Here is a 24,019-nt window from a genome sequence, read left to right on the forward strand (position 1 = left end):
GCCCAATCTTAAATAAATGTACTTAATTAGTTCCTTCACAGTCCATAAAATGGGCCAAACAGATTCAATTTATTGAACAGAATCTGAATTGTCGTTTAATTAATGAACATCTTGTTCAATAAAACTTACTACAGTTCCTGAGTATTGTCCACACTATATCATAATAACTGGAGAACATCTGGCAGGCTTCACCACAAGAACCCGTCTGACCTTATTAACGTTAGCTCAATACTTAAACATCAGTGTCATTGAAAACACACATTCAGTACAGTTAGCATGTTGTTGTGTTAGTTAATAAAATTATTACATTTACTGTCAAAGCACACCTTACCACTCGACCTCGTCATCTGTCACCTCCTTGTCTACAATGTCGTATATGACGCATCATATGTTCTATAGGACACACTGAATATCTCTGGATATCCCAAAATATAACTCATATTTAGGACCTTACCTGAAAACCTGAAGACGCAGCAGTTTCCTTTGTTCCCTGCAAACAAACATCATTTAATATGGGTTACTTGGTTGATATATCCACTCATCTATTGTTATTCCTGCTAGCAGCCAGACTGCTGTCTCATTCAGACACTTGTTAGCAACCGCTAACCGTTTTTTAACACAGGGACGAGCCTTATAATTAAAGTGTGGGACATTTAATGATGGATTTTATGTTGGAGAACAAAATGAGTAAATATGTTCAGCCTGTGGTGACCACACACCTTCAACAGACTCACAGACTTTGAGAGAGGGGACAGGACATGCTAACATGCTAACTGAGTTCTAGGTCTTAGGACTACAGGCTCCACCACTGTATGTCTCCCCTCTCATTCCTAACTATAGTTCATACCTGAAGACGCTAACAAAAATAATTTACGGTTACATTTCCACTGGGTTTCTACACTGACATTGAAATGATGTTTTAATACATCCATCCATTTTATTTTGACTCCTGCTAGCAGCCTGACTGACAGAAGCCACAGAGTTAGCTTGCTAGCTAGCTAACGCGGCTGCCCCACATCAGTTGACGTTATTTTCCACAGCAGGAAGGCTGGTGACGTCAGGATTCATTAAGATCTTAGCGGCTCGTCAGTTTAGTCCCCGTTACTTACACCGAGCGGTGAAAAAGCTGGAGTCCGTGGAGTTTGTGGCGGCATCATGCGGTCTCCAGAGAACACAACCCGCGGGCACCAGTGCGACGCAGCTCTGTGAGCCGTGCCGCAGTGTTTCCCGCCTCCTCCTGCCTGCCAGTTGACGTTTGAACGCCTCTCCATCAGCCAATCAGATGCCACCATAGAATGTCCGACTTGGTCGTCCTGGAGACGTGTGGTGCGTTCCATTGCACTCGGGGAAAAAAAACGCGGAAGAGTGTTTATCCAAGTCAGGATCCGAGTTAACCGACATCAACACAGATGACATCACAGCAGGATGAACAATTACTGATCAATTAATCACTTTGTTTGGGAAACGTGCAGTAAATACAACTTTCTAGTTCATTTTCTGCCCCGACCTGTTAAATCAGCTGCTGTAGTTGCTGTGAAGTCCACAGACTTGTCATCAGAACACCCGTCGCTGGATCGCTTTTAGTTCATCTACAACGATGTTAAATCGCACCTTACAGTCACCATTATTGCATCAGATACACTGAAATCAAGCCAATAAACAGTGTATCAGGTTATTTCGCTAAATCAATTATATAACATCTTATTTTTTCACATAACTGCCTGGACGAGTCACAGCGTCTCTTCTGTAGTTCTGTACATCGTCCATCGTTGTTTGGATGTGCACGCTTTTGTAAATTGTTTGTGCCTGCTCTAAAATTAGGATCTGAACTTATAGATACAGATGTGTAGATAGATTGCCCATCGTTGACAGAATCAGAAGTCATGAAAAGTGACCGAGCTGTAGTTTCACCCTCTGGTGGGTTGATCACAGATGTGATCTCAAAATGACACAAAATACTGAAAAAGGTTTAATTTGTGTGGTTTTTATTTAAATCCGTCATGGCTACACTGGACTTCTGCTACTCTCCTGTTAGTGACGAGCCTGACGGATCAGAGTCGGTCACCTGGTACACATCACTATCTGAAAGCTGAGGTGAAGGCTATTTTCAAGTAAGAGGCTCAGATTTACAGTCTTTCCCACGTGACTTGAAGGCATCGCCATGTTCAGACATCCTCACCTGGCTCATCCCCGTCAGACGAGGATGCAGGATTTGCATTGGTTGTTCCCTTCCTGGTTTTAAGTGCTACAACATACAGTACAAAGTGTTCTCGAGTTTCAGTGATGATGGAGAACCATTGCACATTGAACCCTCAGGACCTCGACACTACAGAGACAAGTAGAGCTGGTTAATGGCTCTGTTGATGTGCAGCCAGAGATCACCCACAGAGCAGAACCATCTGCAGAAGACCTCTATTCAACATCTTCACCCACGCTGAAACGACGTCCACCGAGAGCCATGAATGTTTTTTTGACGTCTTTTCATCATTCACTAGTGATGTCCACGTGACGTCCTTACAGGGTTCAATATTAACGTTTGTATAATGTAATGTTGGACATCTTTCAGTCAAAGACATCTGAAGAACTTCTTGTGGTTCAAAATTAAAGTTTACATGACGGCAGAAAGCTACAGGGTGGTTTTGAACCCCTGGTCTCAACCTCAGTAGCTCCATGAGGCTTGAACGTTAAGAGTTATCATCGTACTATCTTATTAAATATTATGTTTGGTCATCAAACCTTCATCAGGTAGACTTATGTTTCAAGGTCGGACCAAAACATGGCGTGTAATAAATCTAATGAGTGGCTCTCCTGGTAAAGCTCACGCCTCATGCAGCTCCCGAGGTCGAGGTTCAGGGTTTGAATCCTCGCTGTAGTTTTTGCTGCAGGAAGTTAAATTTGGTGTCATAAACACTTTAATTTCTAACCACAAGAAGCTCTTTAGACGTCTGTGACTGGAGTTGTAAAGGTGTCACGAAAACGTTCATTCTGGCTCCCCAGTGAATCTCTTTTCAACGTTGTCAAAGACGTCTTTTGGAGACGTTTCTGATTAGTGGGTAGGGAGAAAAAACTCAACATATACAGAAAAACTGGAGAGAAAAAAAGAAAAACATCAAACTGCTGATTTCCTCTGGTGCAAGTGAATGCATCAGAAATACAGCAGTACATTCAGAAGGCATTAAGTGGTGCAATAGATACAGAAGATACAGAATTTAGTTCATCTACCAGCAAACAGCAATAAACAGGCTTAAAGGGCAATTCAAACATCTAATTGAATGAAACTCAGTATCTGCTGGAATCGTCCTTTGAAGGATAAGTCTGGTGGTTTTCTGTATTTTTGTGTATCCAAAGCCTGAAATTGAAGTTGCACCTCTCAGTTGTGTGTTTCTGGTTTTATCTCACTGCTAAAAGCCTTAAAATATAAGAAAAAGGAACATTTTTAGTGGTAGAAAACAAAGAAAGAAAGAAGACAATGTGGACCAAATAAAAAGACTTTGTACACAAACCACGACTAATCAATACTGTACCTGCACATATTCACCTGGACAGGTATCGTTTTATACAGCAACAATAACTCAGCTAAAATAACAAAAACACATTCTGTTCTGTCAGCTGTAAATGTGTAAAAAGTTTTAAGGAGCTTTACAGTTTGTGTTTGAACCACCTGATGGTCGTTGAGTATGCACATTAGTACCAAGAGCTCCGGTATTATTGCAATAATATTAACATCAGCCAGAGGGGAGTGAAAGGGCTTACTGCTTCAGGAGGTCAGAGGTCACAGGCATCAACAGAGAGGATGTGTCACTACCTGACTGTGGAGCACATTTCATGACTCATTACCTCGGCTGTCAACCGCGCAACTCTCAGCATCAAAACTAAAGCGGAGAGGAAAACTTGAAATCTGCCGAGAGCGCCGTCGTCACCGTCAGAAAATCTTCACCGGTTCAAGTTGGAGGCAGCAGTGCGACTGTGGCCGGAGGACATTCGAGATTCAGGACAGAAAACCGTTTACCCGTTGTTTTCAATGCTTCACCTTAACTCGAGGCTGTTGTGATTCTGATGAACACCTTATCCTGCCAACTCGTGTTTAAGTGCTCAGACGCACAAATGTGACAGCTGGTCTGTTTAATCGCCACTAACAAGTAATGTGCCGACTGTACAGAGTCAAAAACGCTGGATGTACTCAAGTTTTTCGTCCTCGGTGTGCCTGAACATTGACTTCATATGCAACGCTGCCATCTCAACAACTAACCAGCGGTCAGACTAACTGACTGGCAGGTTCTCTAACAAAGGAGGTCGAGGCAACAAATTGATAATCTGATGCACCAGATTACACAGAACGATCTGGTTTGACGGTGACTCTGGCAGCTGATTTGATGAACCATCTGTCTATCACAGGCTGACTTCAACCAATCAGATCACCAGTAGGAGAGTGGAGCCAGATGGTAGATCAAACTTTTATACAGCAAAAACATCTCTTTAATCAGAAAAGGACTGATGCTATCGCGGCTATGCTAACGTCTGAAGGGGCCGCCATTGTTGTCTGCAAACCAACAGTCAACGCATTCAGGGGTATGATGAATTTACTGTTGAATTACACCACAAAAGAGACATGAATTAGCCAGCTAGCTTGACGGAGGTGGCGAGTAAAGAGGTCAGTGTGTTTACCTGGGAAAAACCACAACTCATAATCCAGATAAACAGACAGAGCTCCACATAATTTAGCCGCTGTTTTAGACTCAAACTGCAAACCCATAGTCAGGCCTGATCCGAACTAACGCAACCAACGAAAGCAACCAATCACAGGTGGAGTAGGGCTGGAAAAGAAGTGGGATCCATGTCAACACGTGACAGCTACCAGCACATGGCCTGAAGACAGAGAGACAGATGTTTGCGGATTATCGTGGTGACACACAGCGAGCTGTCCTGGTGCTGTAGTGTGGGAGCTGCACAGGTAGAGCCGAGGTAACGTTTCACCGACTGTTTACTTGCACTCCAGAGACAAGATCACTGTTCGCAATCAGGTTAAAGAGAAACATTGGAGAATATGTTCACGTGCACTGCACTGATACCAGAACTCCAGAACCCCAACACACTGCTGCTTACGGAGACTTTCCTGGTCCGGCTCTTTCACATGCAGACTGCTTAGTCCAGCCAACAATGTGGACACCCGGTTCAAGACTCAGACTCTCATTTCATTATCTCCAGAGAACAAGCTTTAATATCTCCAGAGAGAGATATTCAACATGTTATCACGACAAAACAAACAGTCGTTTCCTTTTAGTTCTTATTTTGTTAATCAGAAACCAGCAGTGCGATGCCAGCGTGCATAGATGGCTTTTTGACAATGACACCGATTTAAGATGAAACTGTCAGATCATTATTGATCTGTACTTCAGTCAGGGCAGAAACTGCAGTGTGTCTTTCTGATAGAGAAAACTTTCTGACCAGATCATTCAGATCAGAATCTTTTCCCTCCACTAAAGTTGTTTTCTAGATAATTTATCTCAACATGTCAAAAAATTAGCCTGTTGTTTCCTCGAGATAATGAGATGACAAACAAAGCAAACACACGGCCATTTGTACATGTTCAGTTTTCAAGGTTTCAGAAAATCTGAGGTGCATGTAAACAGTGATACAACAGCATGAAGCCTCCCTCCAGCAGGTAGTGACATCTGGATTCATTTTAGCAAACAAACTGAGCGGCGGCGCTCTGTGTTTGTTCTGAGCCTCAACCTGCTGAATATCTGCTGTCAGCTGTTTAATATTTGGTTTCACTGGCAAACATTTAGTGATAATATTAAATAGTAAGTGTGGTGAGTATAATAAGGTGTATTTTCTTAGAGTCATACAGCAGTTAGCGAGGAGTAGTGCTGAACACAAGATGGCCACCGTCACCTGATGGGGCGTCCTTCTGCGAAGAGGAGGAGCAGAGTTATTCTCCACGCAGTGTTCAATGACAATAACAGGAAGTCGTTCACAGCCTGAGCTCGTTGGCGACTTTGGAGGCGATGTTTTTGAAGGCGATGGACGTGCCCGAGATCCTTTTGAACCGCACGCCATTTAGCGAGAGGCGGGGCAGCTTGCACACCTCCATCTCCCACTGGACCAGACTGTCCTGCCGGGCGTCGCCGTGCACGCAGAACAGTGAGTAGCGCTCGCGCTGCTCGTAGTCACAGTTGTTGGCGTCCAGAACCCTCCGGATCTCCTTCATCATGTCCCCCGGCTCCATGGACGAGGTGGTCTTCATGCTCCAGGTGAAGCGCAGAGAGCGAGGCTTGGAGTCCCGGCCCTCCTCTTTGGGCTCACCTGATAAACTCCTGGAGGAAAGAGACCCAACAAACCGACAGCGTTAACCAGCTCTCATCAACATGACTGTACATATTCATAGTCAAAGCATCTTTGACTATTCAGGAACACGTTAAACTGTGTTAAAGGGCCAGTTCACCCAAATGACTCATATATTTTCAACATATTTTCTTATTTCTCTCCATTCAGATGTTTTGGTTGAGTTTGTCCAGGATTGAGATATCTGTCAACTACAGAAGAAGCAGTCCCTGTTACAGCTGTTCTGCTCCGTCGCTGAGAGAGAAGCTGCTTTGAGCTTTTACAATGTAAGTTTTCTACATTGTGAACACAACCATCCCTCATGACTTTCCACCAACCTGCGCACAAACTTGGAAGTGATCTTGCCGATGAGGGAGGTGGAGGTGCCGCGGCGGGGCGAGGCCAGCGATGAGGTGGTGTGCTGCGACAGGCTGGGCGAGGCCGGTGGGCCGTTGTAGGTGGCAGGACGTCGGTCTCGAAGCTGAGCGCCGTGGAAGGTGGAGCGGCTGGAGGATCCGCGGGGGAAGCGGGTACGGTCCGGCGTGGTGCTGCTGCTGCTGGTGATGCTGAAGGCTGAGGGTGATGATGGAGGCTGCTGGGGGGAGCTGAGGGGGAGGAGAGGGCGGGGTTAACTAGATGAAATGTTTCACAGCTGCGAGGACGGACGGCTCTACCGACTCACCTCTGATACTCTGCGTTGTCGTCAATCGGGGGCAGGCAGGACTTCATGGGATGTCCCGACGCAGACATGGACTTGACATGACGCGGCCGTGTGGAGGAGATGGTTGCCCCCGGCGATGGGGAGGGGGATGCTGCAGGTACCTCAGGTAGACTGAACCAGACACAGATTAGTTACTGACCTGGTGACTAACGGCACGTGATCAATGAAAACTCACACAATTCCTCTCACCTGCTGTCCTTCCCGTTGGTAACAGCAACCGAGTGGCGTTCAGTAATCGTCCTGTCGTTAACATACGTGTTCCTCCGAGTTATACTCTGTAACACACAGTCAACAGACAGGATGAAGGGTTGCCAGCGCATTTGCCATCTTACTTTCCTCTTTCCTGTCATGTTTCTCTTCTTCCTACCCACTTCACTCTCTTCAATCAAGGCTTTTTGTGGCGTTTTTCATTAGCGGCGCGCTCGTGTGTGTGTGCTATGTGTCAATCTGCCTGTCTGCGAGGTAGCAGTGAAAACACAGTATGCAATTTAATTGATTTGGATATTTTTCTCAATAAGAAAGCAGAATGGATTTGATAATAAAGCACAGGCCCAGTAGTCTGAAAAGTGTGCAGAGTGAATGGACGGACGCATTTTCAATTCGGTAAAAGTGACAAAGTGTAATGGCTCCGACGGCCGTGGTCAAGATGGCTGCTTGTCTTCGACTGCAAACCAAATCTATTAACAGGTACAAATAAGTCAGTGAGCAGATAAATCCTGTCCGACCTTTAACCCGGTGTCTGTACCAGGACCTGCTTTAGACCACAATCTGGATCCTCTCACCCCTGAGGCTGTCGCTGACCTCCTGCGGTCTGGAGCCCCCGCGGGTGAGGCCGGCTCTTCCTTCCTGTCGCTCTCTACGCTGTTGGCATGACAACGCTTGGTGTAGGAGACAGGCGGGGGGATGGAGGGCGCCACTGAGACACAAGACAGAAAGCGTACGAAGACATTATCCAGACATTAGTCTAATGTAAGGAGACCAGCGGCCGAATGTATAAACCACGTGTACGTACGCCACTTTCCACACAGTTCAACACGTATAAACCTCCACAGAGGCTGAGGATGTGTGTACTGATACACAACTTTAACACCAGGTGTAGCATGCAGCAGTCTTTTCAGTCTGATGAGTGTGATGTGACATTTTATTTTGGGCTAAATTGTGTCAGGATTACAGCTATAGTTTAAAAAGCTTCACTATGATCACACAGTGATGAGCCAGTTGGTCCCCTTGTCCTTCTGTAAACATCTTTGTTCGTGTGCATTATGAGAATTATAACGAGAATGATCCTTGTAAATGTAAATAAAGATTATTTCCCGTATTATCGGGGAGTAAGATAACCTTCAGCTGTGTCCTGTTACCAGCTCTACATACGGGCTGCAGCTGTGTGTAATTGCTCACATGATACAACAGCAGCTTTGGCGTTGCTAGAGGACATCACCAAGGTACAACTCAGGCGAGAGCGAGTTTTCAGGGGCCGTATTGATGTGCTGGCCCAAGATGATGAAGGTCATCAAGCACAGGGAGCGCGGAGATCCCCTCTCCTCCTCCAGGTGCAGAGATGAGCTTCTTGGCCTCTCGCTTGAAATCTGACTTGCAGCGTCATCACTTCTGTCACTTTCTGCCGTTCAACCTGCTTCATTTTGTTGCTGATGCCAGAACTTAATCCTCTGAATACTCATTTTCATCAATCATTACTTCAAGCTCACAGTCTGTAAAATTAGGCTTCTTCTTCTTCTTCTTCTTCTTCTTCTTCTTCTTCTTCTTCTTCTTCTTCTTCTTCTTCTTCTTCTTCTTCTTCGCTTCTGACATTTCTCCTCAAAACTAAACCATATTCTGTCTGTTTACATGCAAACCAGGTGATTGGGGACATGTTTAAAGACATTAACAGTAAATTGTGGGATGGTCTTGTGCACATATGTACAATTTCAGGATGATTGATACGTACGAGGAGAAGACGTACGTGAGGTTTTTATAAATCTGATGAAAAGACTGCGTATGAGTGTTTCCTGTTTGTGTTTGTTTCTGGCCTCCTGGTGTTTACACACAGAACAACACTCTCCTTGACAGAAACTCACCATGGTCGCTGAAACGTCGCTGCTTCTGATTGGTCGATACGTTGCGAGAGTGGGCGGGCGACTGACTGGAGCCGTTGAGGTCGCTGGTGGGTCGTGACCTTTGAAGCAGGTTACTGCTGGACAAAGACGCACTGCCCTCAAACTGGAGGAGAGACACACAACAGGGGATTGTGGGTAGGAGACTGGCTCAGTTACAGACAGGACAGTTTGGAAATTTGAGCTCTCTGGAGACGATTCTTCAGGGTTTGATGGAGCTAGGCTAGCAGTTTCCCCCCAGTTCCAGTCTTTGTGCTAAGCTAGGCTAAACATGTCCTGGACACAGAGGTGCATGATGTCCGTCTAAATCCTGAGGAGATCTGAGATCTGACTGAAGAGTTCATGTGACAGAACAAACCTCAGCAGCTTTCCTCCCCAGCAGCAGGTATATCGCCGTCACCTCGTTGTATTTCTGACCCTCGAGCGCTTTCATCACTTCCTCCTGAGGGAAGCCCATCGTCCCCATCAGCTCTGATTGGTCAGAAAAACACAGGTTCAAGACTCGCGCTTGTGAATACAGCGGTGCTTTGAGCTAAATGCTAATATCAACATGTTAACACCAGCTAACTCTCCGAGGCTGATGTGACGGCGTCAGTTCTGCAGGTTTTTGGTCATAAACAAACGTATTGGACACGTAAACACGTTGACCTGATGATGGCGCCAGATGAAATCCTGAGATTCAGGTTTAATGTAAAGTAGATTTCCACATGAAAGGAATTTGCCTTGTCGTGTTAATAAATATCAATAAACAGGAGAAGGACGTAAAATGTAAAGAGAGATAAAAAGCATGAACTGCAGGTCTAAGAGCATAACTAGAAAATTAACCAATACGAAGAAATATTGTAAAAAAATATAGTTTAACATCTTATAAATATTAGGAGCATTTAAGATCTGGGAGATAGTAATCCACAAGATGTAATCCTGAGGAGACAGTTCAAAAGAGGATTATGGGACGTCCGCATCATCAGCAGCATCATCAAACGTGTGTGTGTGTGTGTGTGTGTGTGTGTGTGTGTGTGTGTGTGTGTGTGTGTGTGTGTGTGGGCGTGTCTGACCGATGCGTTTGAGGTCGTTAAAGTCTTGTTCTGGTTCGTTGTACGATTTCAGCTCCTTCTCCTCGTAGCCGACGTTCATCCATCGATCCTTCATGATTTGCTGAGAAACACACACAGACAACTGAGATTAAAGGAACAGTTCACACAACAATCCAGGCCAGTAAAGCTCGGGTCAGCGTGACATCACAGCGGTCGGCTATGATGACAGGTTGCTGGTTCGACTCCACCAACGCTGGTTTTACCTGCAGACTGCCTCGCTTCCCCGGGTTCAGGACCAGCAGCTTCTTCAGCAGGTTCTCACAGTCGGTCGACATGTAGAACGGGATCCGGTACTTTCCTCTGAGGACACGCTCCCTCAGCTCCTACACACACACACACACACACACACACACACACACACGGTGACATGTTAGCATGTCTGACGTTAGCATGTCAGGTGTGGCAGTAACCAGGAATTGTCCTTTTAACTTGTATTCTCTGAACATGACCTCTGACCTCTGTTAGCGCTGCTGTTGACCATATTTACATGGCGGCCATTTTCCTCTGACATCACACTCAGGGTGGGAAGCTCAAACGTCACGTGCTTTGTTCTTGGTTCCCATGAAACTGACAAACGTTTTTACAGCACGAGCTGTGAGATAAATAAGACTTGTTCTGTGAAACTGAGTCACGCAGCTTCTCTACATCCAACATGTCATCGTTATTGATTTTTCCGGCACTGACGGCTCTGCCACTGTTAGACTAACAACAGAATATGAACCAAATATGAAAATTCCTTCTACATATTTATCTTTTGTTGCTTTCCTCCACCTTTCCTCTCGTGGTTGAGCCTTTGGGACCTTCAGTGTCCCCTTCAGATGTTTTGCTTCTTTAGCTTCATGTAACAATGGTACGTTCACTCTCAGGTAGGAAGCTGTTGTTTGTTATTAATCTAGATCTCATTGGATGATTGTGATTGCTTGCAGGGTTATAGCCACTCCAAATTTAAGATGGCTTCTCCTCTTTGAACTTTCTGATGAAACAGATGTGTGTGTGAAGTGTTTTTTCAAAGTCCTGCCATTTACATTTTCAAACTCTTCAAAAAAAAAAAAGGAGTCTTTTACAACAACAGCTCGACTTTAACCTGCCGTCTTTCTGACGAGTTCAATTAATATTCAGCAAAGATAAACAACAAAGTTCAGTTTCTCAAATCTGTCCAGAGTGAACCCTCTTCACAAACAAGTCAATAAAGGATCTCTGAAAAAGAAAATAAAGCAACATGTCCGACGCTGCCAGAGTTTCCTCTGGTACCAGTCAGCTGATCGTCTCCATCACACAGGAGAAGAGTCTGGAAGTGACGCTGCAGGCTAACGCTAAGCTAGCTGCAGGCTAATGCTAAGCTAGCTGTGTCGACGTAGTTTTTTATAACAGTACCTTCAGGTTCTGTCCGTCGAAGGGCAGCGAGCCGCTGACCAGCGTGTACAGAATCACTCCCAGACTCCAGACGTCCACCTCCGGCCCGTCGTACTTCTTCCCCTGCAGGGTTACAGAACTACATTACCCAGCAGCCCACTGGTTTATAACAACAACACACTTCAGTGTCCTCCAGGTTCAGTATTTATAATAAAGTATTATTTAAAGGTCAAGTGTGTAGCATTTAGGGAGCAGGAGGAGGAGGAGAACCCAAATTGTGCTAAAATGCTATGAAAATATATAATAATAAAATACCAACCACAAAAGTATATACAAGCATTTTAAATGCAACGTATTCAAACGTACATGTGCCTGGTGTACATTAAAGTTGTATTTGAATATGATGTCACTTCCTCCATTTTAACAGTTGAACACAGTTTAAACTCGTCCGGTCCAGAATATTGTTACTGTTGAAAGGGAACCAGAGGTACTGATGATGTTCTGGACGTTCGGACTGAAACACAATGTCCCTGTGAGGATGTGAATCAGTCGCAGAGCGGCGTGTGGTTGTGCAGGTGTGGTGGGCGGAGCCGAGAGTTCACCTGGAAGAGTTCAGGAGCAGCGTAAGGAGGAGATCCGCAGAACGTGTCCAGCTTACTGCCCAGCGTGAACTCATTACTGAAGCCGAAGTCGGCTATTTTAATGTTCATGTCGGCGTCCAGCAGAAGGTTCTCCGCCTGGGACACAGATTTACACTTTAAATCTTTATTTACACATAAATCACAGAACAAACATCCGTTTTACAGACTTCAGCAGTCAGACAGCAGCAGCAAACATTCAATAATCACTGACTGATGCTCAGAGGAGAGGCGACACGACAAAGACAGAAAGTTAATAATTCACCTCAAGATCACGAGGCAAGAGGTACACATTCACAGTACCCACAGCCAGTGTTGTACTTTAAATAATACTGCAGTACTGTCTGAAGTGAAGTGACACAGTGGTGAGAGTCAGAGTGAGGAAGTAATCTGGTACCACCTGTAATAACTGTTATATTACACATTAATGATGCGCTCACCTTCAGGTCTCTGTGCACAATCCTCTTCTGATGACAGTACTCCACAGCTGACACAATCTGAGGAGGAGGAGGAGGAGGAGGAGGAGGAGGAGGAGGAAGAGGAGAGAGAGGAAGAGGAGGAGGAGGAGGAGGAGGAGGAGGAAGAGGAGAAGGAGGAGGAGGAGAAGAAAAAAACTATTATCATGGCGACGACAACGATGACGATGACGGTGATGACGATGATGATGGCTGCTGGGTCCCAACATGGAGGAGGACTACAGCACTGCTGCTGACATCAGGTCATGCTGTCGGTGGACAGGGTGCGTCACCACTGTTCATCCTGTTCCAGAGGTACCGTTCTGTCAGACACCATCAGTGACATCACAGTGTGAAACCAGTGAGCCGTCAAAGACTTAACGAGGGGACAGAGAGCCCCTGAACGCACCACGAAACCACAGAGGATTATGGGATAGTGAGGGCCTGAGAGTCACGTAGACATGAAATAATCTCACCTGGCGAAACTTGGCTCTGGCCTCCTTCTCCTTCATTCGTCCGTGAGCAACCAGGTAATCAAAGACTTCCCCTGAAACACAGACAGACAGACAGACAGACAGACAGACGGACAGACGGACAGACAGGTGAGCAGATGTGTCACACCTCTAGTTGGAGGATAAAATCTCTGAATGAAGCCTAGTTGGAGAAAATGATTTTCTTCCTCCGTCACTGCTCATGTGACCTGCAGACAGACAGGTGGACAGACAGACAGGTGACCTGCTCTTACCTCCGCTGGCGTACTCCATCACCAGGTACAGAGTTTTGTCCGTCTCAATCACCTCAAACAGCTTCACTGAAAAACAGCAGCAGAAACATATGACTGCTGCCAAATACTGAGCTCTACTGCTGCCAAATACTGAGCTCTACTGCTGCCAAATACTGAGCTCTAGCGCTGGAGGAGGAGAGGCTGCAGACTCACCGATGTTCGGGTGGTTGAGGATCTTCATCACACTGACCTCCCTGAAGAGCTGCAGAGAAAGATATTTTACAGGCGTCGTCTCTGTACTCACTCAACATAAACACTGATACTGATGAACGTTGTAGCGCGCGACGTGACGATAGAGAAGTCACATCAGATCCTCTCGGACCTGATGGAGTCTGTCAGCGAGAACTTCAATCAACAGTGTCATTCACTTCATTCAAGTTCATGTAGAACATTTGCTGAATTTACAAGAAGGAACAAATCAGTCAGAATCAGTCAGAGACAGAGTTTCACACAGTTTATAAAGTGTCTCCAACTCAACAACTCACTAAACTGACACATTTGTTAAGGGAGTCTGGGGACAAAGAAGTCGCCTATACTGGTTACTGTTTGGTGTGTCTGTAAAATGTGACATGTTTAGATCAATAAAATGTTTCTTCTGTCATAAATTGAGTGTAAATGGTGAAATCAGTGTAAACAGTGTGTTCAAACAGCTGCTAAATGTTGGCAGGTCAGACTTTAGCACTTTAGACACAGAAGCAGACAGGCTGGTGCAGCCATGCTGCCACAAACTGACACTTTCTACAAGGAAACACACAACTTACTGTTTTCATTTAATGCTGAATTTACAAGAAGGAGACAATGATTCAGAATCTGTCAGAGACACAGTTTCACTACGTTATAAAGTTTGTTTTAACTCAACAACTCTTAAAATCACCATATTTGTTAAGGGAGTCTGGTGATGTTGTGGTGACTGGTTCAATGGTTGGATCAGTTCAAACAGACGGTGTGTTCACATGTCAGTTACATTACAGTGAAGCATCTGGAGATCAGACAGACAGACAGAGGGACAGACAGACAGACAGACAGACAGAGGGACAGACAGACAGACAGACAGACAGAGGGACAGACAGACAGACAGACAGACAGAGGGACAGACAGAGGGAGGGACAGACAGACAGACAGACAGAGGGACAGAGGGACAGACAGACAGACAGACAGACAGAGGGACAGAGGGACAGACAGACAGACAGACAGACAGAGGGAGGGACAGACAGACAGACAGACAGAGGGAGGGACAGACAGAGGGACAGACAGACAGACAGACAGAGGGACAGACAGACAGACAGACAGAGGGAGGGACAGACAGAGGGACAGACAGACAGACAGACAGAGGGACAGACAGACAGACAGACAGACAGAGGGACAGACAGACAGACAGACAGACAGAGGGAGAGACAGACAGACAGACAGACAGACAGACAGAGGGACAGACCTTCTGCAGACTGGTGGGGTTCAGCTGAGTCTTGTCGATGATCTTGATGGCGACCTGCAGGAGGAGACGACACAGAAACATGCTGATGATCACATGAAACTCCAGGTCAGCTTTTACTGCTCGTCTGTGTTGGAGGACGTTTATATCAGGAGGCAATGTAATCTAATTATTTTAATATCTGGTGGTGGACCAGCTGTAATCACGTGACTGAGACATGTTAGCGCTGCTCAGACACTTTTTACCACCTTTATCTAACTTATATTATTACAGCAACCGGTCATTAAATATCTTTCATGTACTGATTTTTAAGCATTTCAGAGAATGTTGTGATGCAGATTGAATTAAAGAGCAAATGAAGAGTGTTTTACAGGAAAACACTGAGTCAGCAGGATAAAGGTTTGACTCAGGCTCGGGTCCAGAAACTGATTTGAAGATGATCAATGAGTTTAAAATGGACCGCAGCCGGCAGTCTGAGCGACCGGAGCACCAACATGTAGAGGTGGAAACCTCCTCCACAGTCCGACGTCTCCAGGGAGAAACACAGCTGCTGATTGGACGGCTCCTCTTTTAAAATTAATCTTAAAATAAGTGGAAAACGTCACACACTCACACACACACTGTGTTTGATCCTCCGACCAATCAGCTCTCAGCTGCTGACGTACGCAGCATCAATAATTCATCCTGAAGCCGCTGCGAGTCGTAACGTCTCCAGCAGATTCAACCCGACTGAGGAGACGAAAGAGTCTCAGGATGTATGAAAGTCACGTGACGTATTCAAACAGCAGCTGGAGACGACTGAACATATTATTCTGGATATGTATCATTTATTACGTGTTGTCACCACGACAGTTCGCTCGGTACCGTTTGAATCAGCCTGACTTCCTGACTCACGTCTGTAGGTGTGTGATGCTTCTTGACTTTGCTCCAAACAAGATGTAGCCTACGTATTTAAATAATCACAGTCACACATGAAGAGAAGTTAAACCTCACGACGGGACAGATATTATTTTATTACTGATATCTGGGAAACAGTTCTGTGTTAAAGTGTGACTCTAGTAAAGCAGTGGAGCTCCATCAGCAGTGACTGAGTGAGATGTTAGCAGCGTGTGTTTGCAGTGTCCAGATGTACAGACAACTATCACCAGATTACTGGGACACAAACTTAAAAACATGAAGGTTCTCAGGCAGGTTCTGAACTGTCTTTTTCTCATTTCGTTGACGACATTCCTGGGAAGTGTCTGAAAACAACCTGACCTTTTTTTTTTTTCTTACATTTTCCCACATGTTTCCAACAATGTTCAAACCAGAGAAAACTTTAAAACACCTCGTCTGAGATTTTAATCAGCAGTCGTTGTTTTTAACGGTGTGTTCACCACCAGAGAAGTGGATCTGACAGCGAGATCATTCCTGTTATTCGCCCCAAACAGCCAGATTACTTTACTGTACATTAGCTGTGAGCTAGTGAGCAGTGTGTGTCTATTTGAATTGAGGTGAAGCTCTGAGTGAAGTCAGCACTCAGCAGAGACTCTGGTTCTGGTTCTGGTTCTCTGTCTCCTCTCTGTAATGTTACGTTCATGAAGTAAAGTCCATTTCCCCTCCAGCTCCAGTCAGCAGTCGACATTACAGAACAGAACCACCCGACAGTGGAGGTCACCTCCAGATCACTGCTGCAGTCAGGCTGATAAACAGGAGTGAAGATAAATCCACTTTTTAATCCCACAAGTTACAAAGTAATCTCTGAGCTCTCCTCCCGTCGGGTCAGAACAGAACCTGATGAGACTCCAGGTGTTTATTGGTACTAGGAGGTCTGGATCTGCACCGAGTCTCTCCTCTGTCTCCACTCAAACATTTCTATTGTTGTGTTTTGATAGAGACCCCTGGTGGCAGAAATGTGTTTGTGAGACACATCAGCAGTCAAACTACAATAAGTGACTTCCTGTTGTTATAACACCTGTCTCTGTCCCCTCACACTGTTTCTTCACCTCTGAGGCTCCTAATCACCAGTTACAGTCACCTGCTTGTGTTTGAGCTGCGGAGGAGTCTACACTTTGGTGGCGTTCTCACCTCTCGGCCGGTCAGCGTGTGTCTGGCCAGTTTGACTTTGGCGAAGTTGCCCTTGCCGATAGTTTTCAGCAGGCGGTAGTTGCCGACGTGCGGCTGTTCGTCTGTGACGGAGGCCACGGAGCTGCGACATGGCGGCAGACTGTGGCGGCTCGATGATTTGGTGGGTGGAACTGGCGGCTCGGGGAGGCCGTCTGAAGTCTTTGGCTGAAAGAGACAGAAACAGATTCATAATGAACATTTTGATGATCTTTAGTGACACTGAGCTGCACTGCAGAGCTGCACGTCTGCTTCAGAGGGTACTTGGGAAACTGAATAAGACTCAGTTTTGACGCAGGAATAATGAAATGGTTTGAATCCTCTTCACATGGAAGGAGTCGGATAAAAATCCCCTTCCAACACGTGCAGTATCCATACGTATCCAGATGGTGGTTTAGAGTTAATAAACTGTTCCTAAACCCCAACAAACTAAATCTAAACTGGTCAGAAGCACCAGAAGCTTCAGGGTCAGGAACAGGGTTAATATCTGAGCACATCTTCTCCTGGATCATTGCCTACAGTGGAAGCTGGTCCTCTGAGGAACTACTGGCAGCTCCAGACGTGGTTTAACTGCGACCAGCGAGAGAAGCGACGCTATTTGAAAACAACATTGGCGGCTCATCAGGAGGTAAGTGTAGCTGCTAGCTGCTTTTTACCATGAAAAACATGTTTCCGCTCTTCTCCCCGTAGTTTGACTCACTAACTACCGTTTGCTCCTGTTCATCTGATTGGTTGAAGTAAGTCCATGATAGATGGTTCGTCCAATGACCTGCCAAGTACTTTTTGAAAGCGCCTGCTCTGTATCAGAGTAAACTGATGCTACAGCAGCAGCTACGCTAACCTCTTGGTCGTCACACCTCCAAGCCTGTTTATTTATTTACTTCCGGAGGCTTTCTGCACCTCGTTGACTTATGGTGACTTTCAGTTGTTCTCACAGGCCTGAAACCAACATGAACTCACGTACTTTACATCAAATGGAAACTTAGATTCTCTTCATGCCAGCACATCCTGTCATCTCATGATCCGACACCTTGTGTGGACGACATTAGGCAGATTTTAGACCTGGATATCGGTCAACTCTGTCTCTATAGCTCACTGATGAACTGAAACTATCGCTGTGGCTTCAGTCCAGGACGACCGTAACAAAGTGCATTATGTGCTGCTGGCCGGCGGCTGTCAGAGGAACTGGAGCTGATAGAAACCAGTCCGACAGCGTCTGAACCAGCTGGAGGAGTCGACACTGAGGAGACAAACACCTCTACTGTTACACCGTGACATCACAACGCACCGCCGCTGACACTCAACACCGACTGAGCAACAGTCAGTTACAGTAGATCATATTCAGATCGAGACATGCGACTCCAGGCCCAACTCACTTCCTCCTGGGCAAGACGAGTCTTTTGTTAAAACAAGTCCTCCTCAGGTCACCTCCTGATGTGGAGCAAAAATGTTAATTGAAAAGCCATATTAGCGCCATAGACTCTTGTCACCCGACCTCTGTTGTGGCCCGGTTTATGTTCTGATCAAACTGAACTGTTAAAATGGTGGAAACCAAAAAGCTTTGCCGGCTTCATCTGTCTTGAACTCTCCGGCTCTCCGTCACCTCAAAGCTCGGCTCCGTTCACACGGCTCGCTCTCAGCCAACGGCACTAATCTGTGAGTCAGAGTTGCGAGCGAATCCACTGATCCAATCGAAATAATTTTAACTGAACCAATCAACAAATGCAGCAGATGTGGTCACAGATTAACAGACACTTGGCTTCCTGCGGTCTGTTTTCATGACTGCTGTCTAAATGTGGCCAGTTCCTCCTCAGGAAGAACACAGCGGCAGTTTAAAACAGGAACTTCTTTTTATTTATGGTTCAGTTTACAGATTACAGCAGCTGCAGAGCTCCTCCTCTGGTTCGTTGGTCCAGCAGGGCCCGATGACACCACAGTTTGCTATCGGTTAAGATTTAATTTGTGAAAGGAAAAAGAAAAAGACAGACAGACTGTGATTAATAGTAGTTTCTTTTCTTTCTTTGAGCAGCTGATTTAGAGACCACAGAGACCTGAAGTGAAACCAGAACTTCACATTAACATGTCCAACAACGAGAATCACTAGAAAGCTACAAACTTTCCAAAACAGATCACCAGACACTCACGTCCACGTCATGCAGTGGCTGGTCAGATGTGGGGAATCATTTTGTTTCACTTGTCACTTTTCGTTCATCATCATCGTGTCTCGCCTCTCAATGACAGCAGGTTTATCATCTACACCACCTGACTTTAGATGTTGAGTTGAGGCTGGTCGAGTGATGAGCCCTCGACAATATTCTCTCTCTGGGCTGCTTCTCCACATCCTGGTATCGTTGTGGGGACCCTGTATAATCAGCCCCCTTTATCCACCCAATCCTAACACCACTGCAAATAATGGACAGAGAGGACCGTGGACGGACGAGTGGCTGGATATCATGGAAGTTTTTACTTTTCAGGTGAACTGTTCCTTTAACAACATGAACACAGCTCTTCCGTCCGACCTCCACATGGCTCATTTAACTCTGCAGGAATCATCTGCTTGTTTTTATTTTATATTTTCGGTTCGTGTGTTGGCTCCTCTGTGGCTGATGGATTTGGTCATCGTCTCGACGAGCACCTAATGTTCGCTGCGTATTCATCAGACCGCTCGTGGCTCGTTCACGCACCGCAACGCTGGAAATAACTACATGGGAAGTGTTGTTTCTGTCGTATGCTGACAAATTGCTGGCTGTGTAACTTTTAGACTTAAAATTCACAATGAGAGAATGACAATAATATTTATATAATATTATAAATACATGTACTATCACATACTGTGACGCGACACATGAGGTGATCTTCAGGATAAATTCTGTGTTTGACAACAAAGACGACCCCTTGTGATTAAAACTAGCATTAATTAGCCACTATGCTAACCAGGATGAGTCAGGAGGATCGTTATCCTGCCAGTCTTTGACCCAACCCCCACCACACACACACACACACACACACACACACACCAGGAGGTCAGAGGTCAGAGGTCAGGGGGTGGTTGGGACTGGGGTGGTGCTGGAATCCCATAGTAATCCCATGTGTTGCCATGGTGACGGAGAAAGCGTCCAGCATCTGATTTCACAGTGATTCGCCTTCACACTCTCGCTGTGATGGACTGCACACGACACAGTGGCCGGGGTCAAAGGTCACAGCGGCAGAGGGGGGGGGGGGGCAGGTCGTCGTGTCTTCAGATGCGACTTCTGGAAGACTGAGAGTTAAACACACCTCCTGATATCACCAGCTGCAGTGTATTCTGGGAAGAATCAATAGTGCACAGACAGCAGGAGCCGGCCGAGCGTCTGACAGAGGTCAGAGACTCAGACGAGGACGCGAAGACACGATGGACGAGTTTATTCAGTTACGCTGTGAATAACAGTTTAAACGGGCTCGTTTATGAAGCAGCTTCTGACGTGGTGTCATTCAAAACCTTCTCAGATGAACAGGGTTCCTACACCTGAGTCAGAGTCAAACTCACTGATCCGACTTTTCAGTTCTGATCTGGTTCTGGTTCAGACACTGACACCAGAGTACTTTAATCATTACTGTTGTTCTTGTCTGTATTATGTGTACGATTACATGACGCTGTAGTAAACCACACAGAGCCTTTTACTAAAGGGCCAAATAATATATCACTAGAATGGCACTCAGTAGAGTGCATACCTTCACCATCATCAGTCCCCTTTTGTACTCACTCATAGACACCAAGCACCTCAAAGCACCTGATGTTTATTCCTGAGAAACGAACCAAAATATAGAAAAATGTTGTATCTCAAATGTTCGGGATCCATCCCTTTATCTCCCTTAAACCAACCAACTTTAGTTACTAGTTACTTTACAGATTACATGCTGCATCAGAGCCAAAGTAGCACAATTTTAAATTAATTCATTTTATGAACAATCTGATTAACAAAACAGTGATTCTGATTTTATTCTGACAGTATTAACACACACGTAGATATATGGATCAGATACTTTTACTTATTTTTGATGTTTAAGTACATTTAATATCAAATACTTTAAGACTTTTACTCGAGTACTATTGATATGGGTGACTTTTACTTTTACTGGAGTATGACTGAGTTTGTGTTTGTTTGTTTCTGAGTTGGTGTCGTACTGATCTTTTGTTAATTATTTATTTAAAGGGGCACTGTGAAGTTCTGGAGAAGAAACTCAAACTCAGACGTTTTATATTTTATTATTATGTTTGTATATTTGTATATATTTTCATCTTTACGATATTAATGAGGTAATAACACAAACTGTCTCCATCAGTGAATAAACAAGCTGCTCTCAGAGGAAACACTGTCTGAAGCTAGAAAGGTGGCAGGGTCCGCCACATAAACAAAGTAAAACAGTATAAAGTGTGTTGTCCTTTAAGGTCAGTTTGTTTATTCAGTCATGAAAACAAAGAGTTTGTTTATTTAGTTTGTTTATCAGCCAATGAGGATCTTTCTCTGCTCATTAACATTTCTTCAACTAAACTACAGACTGCTCCTTTATACTACAGGCTGCTCCTTTAAACTACAGGCTGCTCCTTTAAACTACAGACTGCTCCTTTAAACTACAGACCGCTCCTTTAATCTACAGCCTGCTCCTTTAAACTACAGACTGCTCCTTTAAACTACAGACTGCTCCTTTAAACTACAGACCGCTCCTTTAAACTACAGACTGCTCCTTTAAACTACAGACTGCTCCTTTAAACTACAGACCGCTCCTTTAATCTACAGACTGCTCCTTTAATCTACAGACTGCTCCTTTAATCTACAGACTGCTCCTTTAATCTACAGACTGCTCCTTTAAACTACAGACTGCTCCTTTAATCTACAGACTGCTCCTTTAATCTACAGACTGCTCCTTTAAACCACAGACTGCTCCTTTAACCTACAGACTGCTCCTTTAATCTACAGACCGCTCCTTTAATCTACAGACTGCTCCTTTAAACTACAGACTGCTCCTTTAAACTACAGACTGCTCCTTTAAACTACAGACTGCTCCTTTAAACTACAGACTGCTCCTTTAACCTACAGACTGCTCCTTTAACCTACAGGCTGCTCCTTTAAACTACAGACTGCTCCTTTAAACTACAGACTGCTCCTTTAAACTACAGACTGCTCCTTTAAACTACAGACTGCTCCTTTAAACTACAGACTGCTCCTTTAACTATTTTAACTCCTTTCAAAATAAAGCAAAGCCTCAGTGAACGTAACTTCAGGATCAATATATTTAAAGTAATAATCAAGTAACAGGATCGATAATAAAAGTCCTGCGCGCGCTTCCAGAATGAAAACAAGTCCATGAGTCGCCAATAATCAATGATCGGAGCCGGATCTACCTGTTCGGACTCCCTCTCGCTCACCGGGGTCAGAGGCATCCTGCCGGACATCTTCCTCCGCGGGTTCTGCTCGCTTCAGTCCGGAACGAGCATCTCCTCCGCCGGCCGCTCTACAGCATCTCTCCCCGGGAACCAGGCCACCTCAGCGGGGCTCAGCTGGGAGGCGCCGCCGGCCGGAGGGACGGGGAGGCCGGGGCGGCGGCTACAGGAAGGCCCGGTGCGTGCGTCGGTGCGGGAGGGAGCCCCGCATGGAGACAAAGACACAGAAACACAGAGAGGAAGAGGAGGAGGAAGAGGAGGAAGACGAGCAGGAGGAAGAAGACAGGAGAGGTGTGAAAGTAGAAAAGCTTTCCAGCAGCTTCCGGTGGTTTATCAGGTCAAACAGCAGCACTGCGGAGCGAGAACAGGCGGTGACGTCAGAGCAGAGCTCCTCCCCGCCGGCATCCTCATCTTCATCATCGTCATCCTAAAAATATCCCAGCATCCTCCTCAGCTGCTTCCACCCGGAAGTCTTTTATTTTGTTACGTCTGGGTATTCAAAGTAAAAGCACAGTCAGGAGCATTTACTCGAGGATTTCAAAGTAAAAGCACAGTCAGGAACATTTACTCGAGGATTTCAAAGTAAAAGTACAGTCAGGAACATTTACTCGAGGATTTCAAAGTAAAAGTACAGTCAGGAACATTTACTCGAGGATTTCAAAGTAAAAGCACAGTCAGGAGCATTTACTCGAGGATTTCAAAGTAAAATCAGGATCATGTACTCAAGGATTTCAAAGTAAAAGTACAACATGCATCAAAGATTTCAGAGTAAAAGTACAACATGTACTCAAAGATTGTAAGGTAAAAGTATAATTGGGAACATGTACTCAAAGATTTCAAAATAAAAGTAATCAATGCAGGAACATGTACTCAAAGATTTCAAAATAAAAGTAATCAATAACAACTGTGACTGTTCTGCTATTATATATGATGTCATCACATTATTATCAGTGTAGTAGAAAGCACCCAAAAGTTATGTTTTAACAAAAAAGCCTACATACAGTTATTTTCTCTTGGCATATATTTTTTAAACGTATTGATTATTGATGAGTTATTGTGACTCATAGAGTCGTTTTTATTTGTGATGAACGTTTATCGTCGATGCTGTTTAATTACTTAACTTAATTATTAGTTTAAATATATTTATCCTGAAGTTAAATTAACCGAGGCTTTTGTTATTTGGAGTTTAATTGTGTTTATTTTAGTTTTATTTTGAAAAGAGATAAAATAGTTAAAGGAGGATGTCTGAGTTTTATGTTCAATGAGTTCTGTGCTCAGACTGAGCAGAAATCTCCTCTTCACACCAAACTGCAGTTTATATCGTCTGTAGTCTGAAGGTTTTTACTGACGGAGGCGCTGCTCATATATTCACAGCCGGACTTATACAACATTTTATTAATGAAAACAGAAAAAGATTCTTTAATGTGTGTTGACAGATAAAAAGAGAAATCCACAGTTCCCTCTGTAAAAACTTTGACTGACATGAAACAGCACCTGACTTCATCCAGCGCTCACATTCCTGTTGAAATCATGAAGACATGTTTTTATGAGATGGGTGTGTACACATTTCAAAATGGACTCTGAC

The 24,019-nt window shown here is 44.9% G+C and overlaps 2 protein-coding genes across 3 annotated transcripts in view; one reads left to right on the plus strand and one right to left on the minus strand.

Moving 5' to 3' along the window:
* The window catches only part of LOC141006168 (NACHT, LRR and PYD domains-containing protein 3-like), a 467,008-nt gene that overhangs the window by 383,215 nt on the left and 59,774 nt on the right, over nucleotides 1–24,019 (plus strand). The gene's annotated exons all lie outside the window — the stretch shown is intronic.
* Nucleotides 1,965–22,804, minus strand: LOC141019655 (serine/threonine-protein kinase MARK1-like). Of its 2 annotated transcripts, none has more exons than XM_073494750.1 (18): nucleotides 22,420–22,804; nucleotides 16,977–17,180; nucleotides 14,913–14,966; nucleotides 13,634–13,682; nucleotides 13,442–13,507; nucleotides 13,173–13,243; nucleotides 12,682–12,738; nucleotides 12,206–12,340; nucleotides 11,625–11,726; nucleotides 10,454–10,573; nucleotides 10,212–10,311; nucleotides 9,515–9,627; nucleotides 9,121–9,262; nucleotides 7,828–7,961; nucleotides 7,235–7,320; nucleotides 7,007–7,156; nucleotides 6,663–6,929; nucleotides 1,965–6,317 (listed from the first exon to the last, which is right to left on the minus strand). In XM_073494750.1, the coding sequence occupies exons 1-18, from the start codon at nucleotides 22,444–22,446 to the stop codon at nucleotides 5,975–5,977; spliced, it is 2,220 nt and encodes a 739-aa protein (XP_073350851.1). In that variant the 5' UTR covers nucleotides 22,447–22,804; the 3' UTR covers nucleotides 1,965–5,974. The 2 variants fall into 2 exon arrangements, with proteins under 2 accessions (XP_073350851.1, XP_073350774.1); XM_073494673.1 differs by having other exon boundaries at nucleotides 22,396–22,804.

Source organism: Pagrus major, chromosome 1 (assembly GCF_040436345.1).
Source record: "Pagrus major chromosome 1, Pma_NU_1.0".
In the NCBI taxonomy this organism is placed as follows: Eukaryota; Metazoa; Chordata; class Actinopteri; order Spariformes; family Sparidae; genus Pagrus; species Pagrus major.

Coding starts and splice junctions, on each gene's coding strand:
- LOC141019655 (XM_073494673.1), bottom strand. CDS start 22,446: ATGTCCGGCAGGATGCCTCTGACCCCGGTGAGCGAGAGGGAGTCCGAA. Junction 13,244..13,441: donor GATGGAGTACGCCAGCGGAG/GTAAGAGCAGGT, acceptor TCTGTGTTTCAG/GGGAAGTCTTTGATTACCTG. Junction 9,263..9,514: donor TGGGGAGGAAAGCTGCTGAG/GTTTGTTCTGTC, acceptor TCTCTCCTCCAG/TTTGAGGGCAGTGCGTCTTT.